The 11,597-nt window shown below is 43.0% G+C and overlaps 1 protein-coding gene across 1 annotated transcript; it reads right to left on the bottom strand.

The window, feature by feature from the left end:
* Positions 1 to 5,735: 5,735 nt before the first annotated feature.
* Positions 5,736 to 11,597, bottom strand: LOC112566876. Its single transcript, XM_025243287.1, has 4 exons — positions 11,383 to 11,597; positions 10,784 to 10,886; positions 10,037 to 10,323; positions 5,736 to 9,885 (listed from the first exon to the last, which is right to left on the bottom strand). Exons 3-4 carry the CDS (start codon positions 10,256 to 10,258, stop codon positions 8,137 to 8,139), a joined length of 1,971 nt encoding a protein of 656 aa, XP_025099072.1. The 5' UTR covers positions 10,259 to 10,323; positions 10,784 to 10,886; positions 11,383 to 11,597; the 3' UTR covers positions 5,736 to 8,136.

The following is an 11,597-nucleotide window of genomic DNA, read 5'->3' as shown; positions in this document are numbered from 1 at the left end:
TGGACAAACGAGTCGATCTTTAAGATATTTTACAAACAGGCGTTCATCTCTGTGGCAGGCATCACTTATGGCCTTCGATTAACATCCTCCTTCATCACCATGGTGATTGCAGTGGAACGGTGTGTCTGTGTAATGTTTCCTCTTCGAGCTTCAACACTGATAAGCACGCGCACCATGGGCACAATAATTGCTTTGACTTTCATAGGTCCTCAGCTTGGCTACGTGACATTTCCCCTGTCATATTACGGGGATGTGATTATCATTAATGGAAAGAGGAGTAGAGTAGTTTTACAGAGTCAGTTTTTTAGAAACAATAAGCGGATTATTTTAATTTTTACAAACAATTTTCTGGGATTTGCTTTACCTATAGCCATATTTATAATTGTTACGACGACAACTGCAGTCACTGTAATTAAACTGAAAAGTGCCTACAGGTGGCGCCAGAAGTCGAGTTCTGTTGACAGCGACAGTTGCCGGCGTGAGAGGGCGCTGACGGTGATGTTAGTCATCGCGGCCTGCGTCTACATCGGAACCATGCTGCCGTTGGTTGCTCGCGAAACATTTGTCTTGGCCTCCAACAGTCTTGCTTACTCTTTGATTCAGAGTTATGTTTTCCTTGCTTTAACTGGCCTTGTCAACTTGATTCCAAGAATAAACAGCTGCGTTCCCTTCTTTATATATTTCTCTCGTTCTTCTCGGTTCAAGAAACATTTCCAACAAATCTTTAGCCTTTCTCGCACGAAAGACAAACCCCAATAACTTCAATCCCAGTTTATTGTTAAAGTCAACGGCCGTTGTGGAAATTGTGTAATTTGTTCCAGTGTCTAATGTGATATTGCATTAGAAAATTTGATTGAAACGATAGAGCTGTATCTTGTTAGTTTAGTGTGTGTGTGTGTGAGATAAATAAATAGTAAACAGGGTGCGGCTGCACTGCTCGTGCGTAAAGCATTAGCCTGGACGTAGCAAGGGTATAGTACCCGACTAACTTTACGACCGTTGCATTCTCGAGATTAAGCGAGTTTTAGTCCGGAGCTAGGGCGTAACTTTAGTCTACCCAGGAGGTAGGCGTACAACAGACTAGCAGGTGACTAACTTATGAGTGTCCACAGCAGCTCACTTTTCGTTTATGAGTTTTGGAGAAAAAGCATAGGACGACGATGGGATTTTTTTTTTTCGAGGTAGATGAAAATTTTCAAAATGACTTTTAAACTTGCTAATCATTATCGTGAACTACAACTAAATACGGCGAAATCGAGCTTTCGGAGTCATGTTTTGGATTCTATTCTTCGGAGATGTTTTCAAATAGTTGCAGGAGATACGATCAACATGCATAAGTCGACAGGTTCTCGAACAATTCTCCCTGTTTCTAAGGCTCTTGCAAATCGACTAAATATGTAAAATACATAGCCAGTGGGATGCAAAAGCAGCAATCCTTATTTTACGCAATCGCAGGATTTCCAAGCGTGTTTGGGTGCGTGAAAATGGCCCCTATATAAAAATACAGGGACCATCTGAGCATGAAAATGAATTTATTAAAAAATAGGTTAGCATTCAATTAATGTACAGCTAGTTTGTTATAGTGGCATACATATTGAAACTGTGGTGTTGAGTATTCTGGAAGTACTCATGACTCCAGGATTTTGACTGAGTCAAAGTGTACCGATATTATGAAGTACATCCCCCATCAGTCACGGGACAAACTCGGGAAACAATTGAAAGCTGCAAAGGTTTGTGGAAAAGACGCTTTCGTTGCCTTTCACAGAAACATCAAGGTATGTATTACTAAATTGTGTTGGAGTTATAGGTTTTGGAAACAATGTTTTTCCATTATATTTGATTATTGTGTCCACATTGAAGGAAGAGAAAAGTTATCATAATTGTCTTATGGTTTTTGAGTTTTTTCAAGTTAGTGTCTAACACATGCACACCTTTCAAGCCATGTTTCCCAAAGAAATATTATTAACATATATTTATGTACTTAAATGTAAGCTTTTTCTCGTGTATACTGCTCAGTTTAGATATTCATTTGGTGGCTGTCCTTTTCTAGGTTTAGCAGTTGTTGTGTCCCCTTGTCATTGTATAAATGTGCAGAACAGATAACAGATGATAGATTTTTGCCTGGTAGTCATTCTGCAGGTTCAATCCAAAGAGAGTAGTCATCATCATGGTATGCATAGTATTGTGTACTACAAGCTCCCAGACCACCTGGATGATGAGCATGATAATACAAAACATGTACAGCATACGAGGGACAGGAAAACAAATAACATATGAACTATAAAAGAATAAACAACAGTACTAATGAAGAATAACAACAAATACAGAAAACACAAAGACGAATCAAATAGCTGTGTGATGGAAAGGGGGATGGGCGTGTCTGTAAAGGGATGGTGTTACCACCCGACCTTAGGGGAAAGGGGTCCTCTGGCTGGCTCGCTTCGCCCGCTTTCACCCTCACACTCAGACACCCGTCCGTTCCACACGTCCGCACGCTCACCGACTGACAGTCGCTCTCCTCGCGTGCTCAAAACACACAACTGACCAGACAGTTGCACAACAAACAAATTATAATTACAAGAAAATTAACAAAGCAAATTAGGTTGACACAAATTTGAGAACAGACTAAACTTTAAACGTTAACTAATTGTTACATACGACCGTATCTGCACAAGTGTCCGCGCCTGATGATTTGAAGATGGGTGTGACCGGCTGTACACACCTGTTGTCGTGGAGGTTAGTGTGACTGACTGTACACACTTGAGAAGATGGGTGTGACTGGCTGTACACACCGTTGACGTGGCGGTAAGTGTGACTGACTGTACACACTTGAGAAGATGGGGGTGACTGGCTGTACACCCCTGTTGACATGGAGGTTAGTGTGACTGACTGTACACACTTGTGAAGATGGGTGTGACTGGCTGTACACACCCGTTGACGTGGCGGTAACTGTGACACACTTGTAGACGTGGAGGTAAGTGTGACTGACTGTACACACTTGTAGACGAAGAGATAGGTGTGACTGGCTGTACACACCTGTTGATGTAGAGGTTAGTGTGACTGACTGTACACACTTGCAGACGGGGAGATAGGTGTGACTGGCTGTACACACCTGTTGACGTAACACCGTTGACGCCCTCGCTCGTCGTTGCACCTCTCACCACTCTCATCCACCAGACCGCAAGTGCCAGCAGGTAGCGGTTCGTTCTACGCGGAACGGGCTTCCCTGTCGCAGACCTGCTGCAAGGGTCTGAAAACTCCGAGACCGAAGTCTCTGCTTGGATACAAGGGGAAAAAGCCCCGACTAACCCTCTAACCCTAACTATATACTACGAGGCCACGTGGCTACTCGCCACCCCTCATCCCCGGTCCTAACGCTATCTCTCTAGTACTAAGGCTACTACTGACCACCGCGCTATTCTCTACTACTACACCTTACACCCCCTTACCCTGGGCCTCGATCACCTACATCAATCAAGGTGACCTGTCACATCAATGAAAACGAACAGAGAGGCTTCCCTCCACTGTCCCCTTTCATAGACTGCGGCCCACCTGTAATTATCTACACCCGCTTACCCTGGGCCTCGATCGCCTCTATCAATCACGGCGATCTGTCAAGTAGAAACGGACAGAAAGGCTTCCTCTCGCTGTCCGCTTCCATTGACCACGGCCCCCCCTATAATTATGTATACCCGCTTCGACTGTTGTTGTGGCCTTGAACCAGGCTGGTTCATGACAAGCTGAGAGTAACATGTTATTGTAAAATAGCATGATTATGCAATCCAAACATATTCAGGATTGCATCAGTCCACTCTGTAATCTGAGGTTGTGGACCTCATCCTGTACATGGATGCTTTACATTGTTGCCATCTTTTGTCGCTTTTGTCTTCACTACCCGAAAATAACAAATTGCAATCAGTGTCTAGACAGCGATACTATTTCCCAAAATACTATTTTTGTCCATTACTTCTGTGGTTAATTACATGCAAAAAATTAATTAAAACTTAATATACCTCATTAATTGATACATTGCCGACGATTGACACACACCGTCCTCACCACATCTTTCCTCTACTTCTGTCTTTGCATTTCGTTGATCACAATTTTGACAGGAGCATTGCTGGCTTGGCAGCGACTGTCACTGTTAATGCACAGACACGATTGTTTCCAAGTTGGCTTTCTCGCACTTTCGCATCTGACATTTTCAAGATAAGAGTGAACTGTGGGTGAAAAGTTTGTTTCGTGGTCGAACCCACTGAAGGTTTTGGTAAAACCAACAGTCCGAAGTTACTAGCTCACACGTGGCTAGTCCCGAGCTTAGTCCTGAGCAGTGCAACCGGCAGAGATGAGGAGACTAGTCGGGTCTAGCAGTGCTTAGTCCGGACTAGCAGGGGCCTAGCTGTGACCGAGCAATGCAACCGGACCCTGGTATCTAAGCTACGGAGGGTAATAAGTTGACATACTCTACGATTAGACGGTTACTAATTTTATGGAAATTCATTTACAAACAACTTGTAACAAAGACGGCACGAGATTTTTTTATCTTTGGTGCATATCTTTACTTCATAAAGTTTCAATACTTTTCTTTATTAAGATTCACTTAAATGCAGCTGTGATATAATTGTGGAATTAGTTTGAAACTGAAAGTTCCTCAGAGTGAAATAACGCTAACATTCCAGTGGTTCTACTTGTATCGGTAAACATGAAGTTGAATTTAACCGTCAGTGCCTATATCCTGCTAGGAAGATACTTTAGTATCATAATTATAATTAGTGATCAGTTTTCGAGACCTGTCATTTTCTAGGACTCGTTATTTTTAAATGTCAAGATAACCTCGCGCCTGAAATAAAAGGTTATCATCAAATCGCAGACGCATGAAGCCTTGGGATATAGTCACACCCGCCATCTGTAAGTACACACCCGGCCAAGACTACACTGCCACTCCCTACACTGACAAGGATTCGTGTATTTCAGTAGAGAGTCAGACATTACGAATGATATTAAACCATTATTTTATTATCTTATCACATGTCATTCCTGATGTATTTCACCTTTTTATGTATGTTTATTGTAAATAAACTCACAAGAACAGTTCCAAGAAGTCCTTGTGGTAAGGGAGAATGAATGAGAATGTCAGAGGGAAAAGGGTTAACCGTGACACAAAGTATTTGGTGGACACTGCTCAGCCGTAGAATTTTGGAGGGAACGAGCTTGAAAAAGTACTCAGGCTCGAGACTGTCGGGGGTGTTACAGATCAGATAATCATTCAGCACGATTGTCTGTAGTCAATGCACTGAAGGCAACAAGATTCGGTCCACACCACACGTCCACAGATGAGACCACGAGGCTGGGAGTGATTATTTTCGAATTTTAAAAAAATACAAAAGCAATGCGAGATAATTAAGAAAATGTATTTAGATGAGACTTTAAACCTTTTCATAAATAAAAATAACAAGTGTAACATTGTAAACAAGAAATAGTGGTTAATAAATTGCTGCAGTTAAGTGAGAAATCAAACAATTGGCTTTCTTCAACCAAAATCAGAAATAATGTGTAATAATATAGATAATGATTATATAGATAAATGCGTCCGTAAAAAATGAAGTGTGTCATAATAGGGAAAGTCTTAAATAGAAGGTTTTAGTGTATTGCCTAAGGTCGAGTCCGTATGAGTATCACATGCTTTAACACTAGCGTTAGACTCCTAATGAGGGTTCAAAGGTTACCTTGTAAAACCTGCCGTAACGGTGAACTGTAAACACTGTCCTTCGTCTTGTAAAATTAAGACAAGACAAATCATCAATCACTAATTTATCCACATCATCACACTGTTGTATTCTCTCTAAAATTCAAAGTGTGTCCATTCATTTACTGAATAATGCAGCATAAAGTAGAAAGACAGAAAGAGGTGGAGAATTCAGAACTTTATTGATTAGGCCATCGATCCATATTTATTGGTCGGTGATTTTACAGGTACATAAATAAGGTTATAAGCCATACATAGTATAAAAAGTCCAAGAAATACATATTCAATCCGACAAAAGTTGCATCAACACACTGACTTTCAAACAATATTCTTATTCAGGAAATATCCATACGACTTTGAAATGCCTTAAAAACGAATGGCGATAGGTTGAACAGGATGTTAGCGTTTGTGGAGCTAAATAACAATGTTAGCGTGAAACTAGATAGCCATGTACGAAACTATATAGGTATGAATTTCTCTCGGAGACTAATGTATACCGGGCAAACAAAATAAAATTCTGTTCTAACTTCGGCAGTTACAATTCATAGCAAGGGGTTGATTGCGGGTCTTAAGGATGTGATTTTGTCGATGAGACACCTAATCTAGAACTAGTCAAGGCACTTCGAACACCAGCATTTGGTAAACATATACCTGTAAATGTACACTGACCCAGAAAGAATTTACAAGATTAACATAGTTCATAGCGTTCTTTAGACATAATATCTGATTGCCAATATTGTTGATAACAATCATGAAACCTCTTTTTAGAAGCAGAAACAAAAGGACTTGGTCGCAAACCCCTTGGCTCTACCTAAGATGTCTAAAACCATAACTAAACAACAGAAAATACATAGAAGAAGCCCACGTCACTTTGTTTTGGTTATGGATATGTAACAACACATTGTGTGCTTTGTCAAAGAGTCTATTTACGGGCATGCTTAAAATAAGTAACCAGTACTTAACAGTTTCTACAAAGATATTGATAAAAAAAGGGTTAACACAACTCATCGTCGTAAACTAGTCTGTTTGGGGTTTGTATTGGTACTCGTAGAAAGGACTGTTTCAATGGGATTTAAATTTGCAACTTCAGAAGCTTAAGTCATCATGGGTTGTATTTGCCCATCAAGTATTTTTAAAAAGGCATCTGAGGAATAATCGCCGATGGACCAAAGCACCCTAGGCATTCAATCTAATCCCAGACCATTTCGTTTTAAAGTGTGGGAGAAAGACAGATGAGAAGATAGATATTTGTAACAACAGATAAGACCTGCAGCCATTTTTCTTGAGCAGATAAAAAGCCCACAGTAGGCTTATCTAAGTTAACTATTAAACCTAAATTGTTGGATGCATTTCTTAAGACACTGAGTTGATTTTAAAGACTTTGACACTATCAAAAATTAACGAGACACCATATGCAAAAAGTAAGATAACAGAGGCAGAGATGTAAACAACGACGCCGTGTACTGTACACACTGACTACCAAATGTACCCGGCTTTGCACATTGCTTATTATTAATCACACAATTGAGTCTTCATACCCACATCAACCCAGAACACCATCAGGGACACTATTCAGGAAGCAGTCTCCATGCACCCAAAGAGTTAAAATAGTGCCGCCCCACTGTGTTTAGTTAATACTCCCAAAGAGCTGGGAGGACTGAGGCCCTGTGACCAATAAAGTTCAAGTATTGATGACGTCTGCGATGTTGTCCAGTGCATGGTGGTGTTTGTTGGTGTTCCCGTGAAAGGTGATGTTTGCAGGTGTGTATTTCGAGGAGGGTATTCACTCAGGTTTGGGGAAAAAACAGTATCTTACTGAAGTTTATGAATCATTAAAGAACGTTTTCCACTCCACCAGTCCTTTAAGAGAATATTTCTGACTGAAAATTCTTTCCTAACACCTAAAATGGCTTTATAATGCTCAAGTTAAAATCACTCTGTATTATTTTGACACTAGAAATGCCGTGCACCAATAAAGTTCTGCCAACAACTGAAATCACAATTATTAGCTTTACACAGTGTACTTGTGCTAACTGTACCCTGGTATCACATGGCGAGGCCGCTGCTGTTACCTCCCCTGAAGTGGCAAATGCTCTCACAATACAAACACGGAGTAATCTCCCTTGGTTTACAGGCGTGTCTATCAGCACAGATGTTCTCTCTCACAGAAGTAGTCACAGACTTGTACAGGTGTAAAATTCATGTCGTCCTTATAATCGGTCAAGTCTGTCCCGCTTGCTGTCTGTCGTGGGGTCCTACTATGGAGCCCAAAGCATCGCCACACGATTAGAGTGCCCACCCCATCACGTACTGACACCGTGTGTGTGGCGTCACCGCATGCTGAAACCATTCGCGAGAAGGACGTCACCACAGACCGAGTCACGTCACCGTTACGCCTGTTGAGGTCCATGGCGAGATATGATGACCTCACCGCCCTGGAAATGAAACGTAACTGGATCGGAGCGACGTGGTGACATGTGAACTAACTTGATGCTACTACCCGGATGTTCACCAACGGAGCCGTGCGGATGAGGCGGGTAGTTCTTCAGATCCAGTCGGTACGACGGAGGGCGGAGCTGAGTCAAGTAAGGCCTTCTGCTGTCCGGAGGCGTGACTAGCAGGCTCCACCCTTCGTCGTCCTCTTGCTGTTCATTGGCCGAAAACCTCTCTCCAAAAACCTGCAGGCGGGTGAACTTTCTCAGAATCTTTGTCCCAGTGGTCCTCGGATGACTCGGAGGCACGGTGTGACCCTGAGCTGTCCTGGCTTTCATGTCAAAAGCTGCAACTGCCGAATCCGGCAAAGGAGGCATGCGAGCTGGCCCAGAGGTAAACATGTGTGGACGACCGTTTTGAGGTTTTGCCAGCAAATCGTCGCCAATGGAAGGCAGACTATTAGCGAGTCGACGACTTTCAGGCTGAACTTGACCGTGGAGATGGCGGTTGGACGTGTCGGCAGTTGCATATGTCGACTCTCTGTGTCTGACATTGTCGAGGGTCATGTGAGATGGCGATCTTCCGGCTGTCTCAATGTGCAGATTGAGGACTGATGCCTTCATAACTTTCACGACTGGTTCTTTCGAGGTTTCTCCGATCTCCACTTCTGTTGCTGCTGGCCCCTGTTCTCTTGGAGATAATCGCTCTGTCTCCTGTCCGCGAGTCAGAGGAACAGCAGCAAGCGAAGATGCATCATTAACGACGCCAGTCTTTAATTTATTCTGACCGAAAGCAGGGAGAGACACTGATGTCACAACCAATGCTGCTGGACTTTTGTCGTTAATACTCCTTCCTTCGGCTTTAACCTGAGCGTGGGAATCGGACGCATGAAAACTTGTCTCCTCTTCCCGTCTTGGGCCGGGGTTGCCGTCTCGAATCTGTTGCTGCCACTTGCGAACTGAGTCCAGCTTGCTGGAAACACTCTCCTGTTGGAAAGCCCGCAACCGGAGAGCGGAGATCTGCTGCAGGCGGTACCGGTCCCTGTCAATCATGTCTTCTTTCAGGTCGCTTGGACGCTGGATCGTCAAAGAACGTAACTCCCAGTACGCTGCTGGGTAGTCCTCGTATGTAGGGGTAGCTGCCCCTCTCTCCCTCACTGGCAAGCTCTGAAGGAAGGTGTGTGGCGGTTGATCGCTTGTATTGTACGAAAGCAGGCTGGTGTCCAAACGCAGGTCTTGCTCCTTAGGGATTGCACTTTCGAATTCTGTTTCGTTCGGCTTCTTGTTCTTGGTTGGTGCGAAGCGTCTCTGCCCGTTCTTAGTTCGCTTTGTGATGCGACTTGAGCCGCAAGTGGGAGACGAGGTGCTGCGCACAGTATTTCCATGGGAACGGGGCCACTTTTTACGCCACCTGGAAGGAAAGTTGGGGAAGCTGGTCAGAGGCGGCAGGATCAGATCTCCCGGAAATGACCCCTTCCCCTGCTTGTCGACACCGTCCTGGCGCACTTCATCATGTACGTCTTCGTCTCTGACTATGGCGCCGTCAGGTACAAATTCAAAGGCTAGGCTGTTATCGTGGCCCTCATTCACCTTGTTGTGTGGATCTTCCCGCCTGTTGGATGGAAAGACTTGCTGCACATCATTGTTGCTGTGAACGCTTGGGTGGCTGGGCACATTGCTGAAGCAGAACGGGGCTTCAAAGATGGTCTGTAAGATAAAATGATGTGTACTGGTTATAGGATCTCTCTCAAAAAAAAACAACCGCAGAATATTTTCTCACCTCTTATACACACACACTCTCTTAGACATTCACTGGCTTTGAAAAATACGTTGTTGTTAATTAACAATTAACACTCACCTTGGTGCTGGAAGATGGTAAGACATGAGGCAAGATGCCTTGGGGTTGAGAGTTACTGGACTTGATGAACGACAGATGGCGAGCGGGGGATAAAACGGAGTACAGAACTCGGGGTTTCGTGAAGTCGGCCCCAGAGAACGGAGTTCCTGTTCCCCAAAGTTGCTGAAGCTCACTGGTTTCTGCCATCACCGTGTTGCTGAGTTCAACTGACGCCGTTTCCATGCTCACGAAGGGTTCTGCCTCAAACACCAAGGCTCCTCTTGTGTTTGGAAAATTATTTACATCACCTGTTTTGATGCGCGTATAAAGCCATGTTCATAAAGTAAAAAATACATATCACTGCACAAACATGTCACGAAAGTATGAAATACATGAACGCAATTGTCCATTCTCAGGTAGAATGGATATTAAAGGTGTAAGCCACAACAATAGTTACAAGCCAATGCAGAGGCTCCAAAAATACCCACCAGATTGACAAGCCGTTGTTTAGACACAACACGTGCATTCTGCACTTCTGCAGGAACATGATTGAAAAATAAACATTGGATAGAGAACGTGCTTCGGATAAATTTAAATTTAAATGTGTACAAGAGTGCAAAACTTTTTTAATAACTGGGTTGAGCACAGTACCAGATACTATTTTTCAAGATTTTAGTTAATCTCTCTCTTTCTTTCTCTCTCTCTCTCAAGTGAGCGTGATTTAGACATTGAAATGCTACCAGGAGAGTAACAGGTTATATCACTCACTAGATCCGATCACAAAAGAAAGAAGCTTTGCTGTTCCAAGAAGCAGACAAGGTGTAGGTTGCTAGGCACGATCATGGCTGGATAAGGACAACGTGTCTTCCAGCTGCAACAAAGGCAGATTTACGACTTATAACAGTATATTTCTTATAACAGTATCTGTCTTAAAGAAAACTAGAATCTGTTACTCTTTTCAAATACTAATTATCGCAATTCTGTAAGACGAGCGCAGAGTTCTGGCTCTGAACTAACAGGACTGGGTGACACGTAAAACTACTGCATACCGGGAAATAATAATGTAATACTAAAAGTTGTATGTCAAACATTGCCTTCATGAGTAGTTTTGAACAACCAATGCTGCAGTCAGTAACAGTCTTTGACATCAAATATCCCCTGTCTGGATAGTCTTGAATGTCTATTGTTCACTTGAAGTAGAAAGAGAAACAGCTAAAGAGAGTAGGATATATATAGAGAGAGAGGATTATAAAAAGAAAAAAGTCGTAACGGTCAAATACAATCCAACCAAGCAATCCATAAGGTAATGCTGAAATTTAAAATCGATAAATCAATAATTTGTTTTCAAAGCTACAAACTCGACTAACCGTGTGTCAGCAAGTTGGCTGACATGTACAAGTAGTGTGATAGTGTCTTCCCAAGACGACGGACGTAGATAGTGCGGTGGTCTGCTCTGAGCGAAAAGGCTTCTGCAGGTGTCGGCACGTGCTTGATTATTGTCGTCTGCTGTAAAACCTCAGAAACCCACGTCTGCGAACCACTCGGCAACATGACACCCGACCGACAGCCTTGAGGTCCCGTT

The sequence above is a fragment of the Pomacea canaliculata genome, linkage group LG6 (genome assembly GCF_003073045.1).
Source record: "Pomacea canaliculata isolate SZHN2017 linkage group LG6, ASM307304v1, whole genome shotgun sequence".
Lineage (NCBI taxonomy): Eukaryota > Metazoa > Mollusca > Gastropoda > Architaenioglossa > Ampullariidae > Pomacea > Pomacea canaliculata.
This window is presented reverse-complemented; position numbering and strand designations above follow the sequence as displayed.

Excerpts from the sequence above, each read along its gene's own strand:
- LOC112566876 (XM_025243287.1), bottom strand. The coding sequence starts at position 10,258 with ATGGAAACGGCGTCAGTTGAACTCAGCAACACGGTGATGGCAGAAACC. Across the intron at positions 9,886-10,036 it reads TACCATCTTCCAGCACCAAG|ACCATCTTTGAAGCCCCGTT; the intron begins GTGAGTGTTAAT and ends TTTATCTTACAG.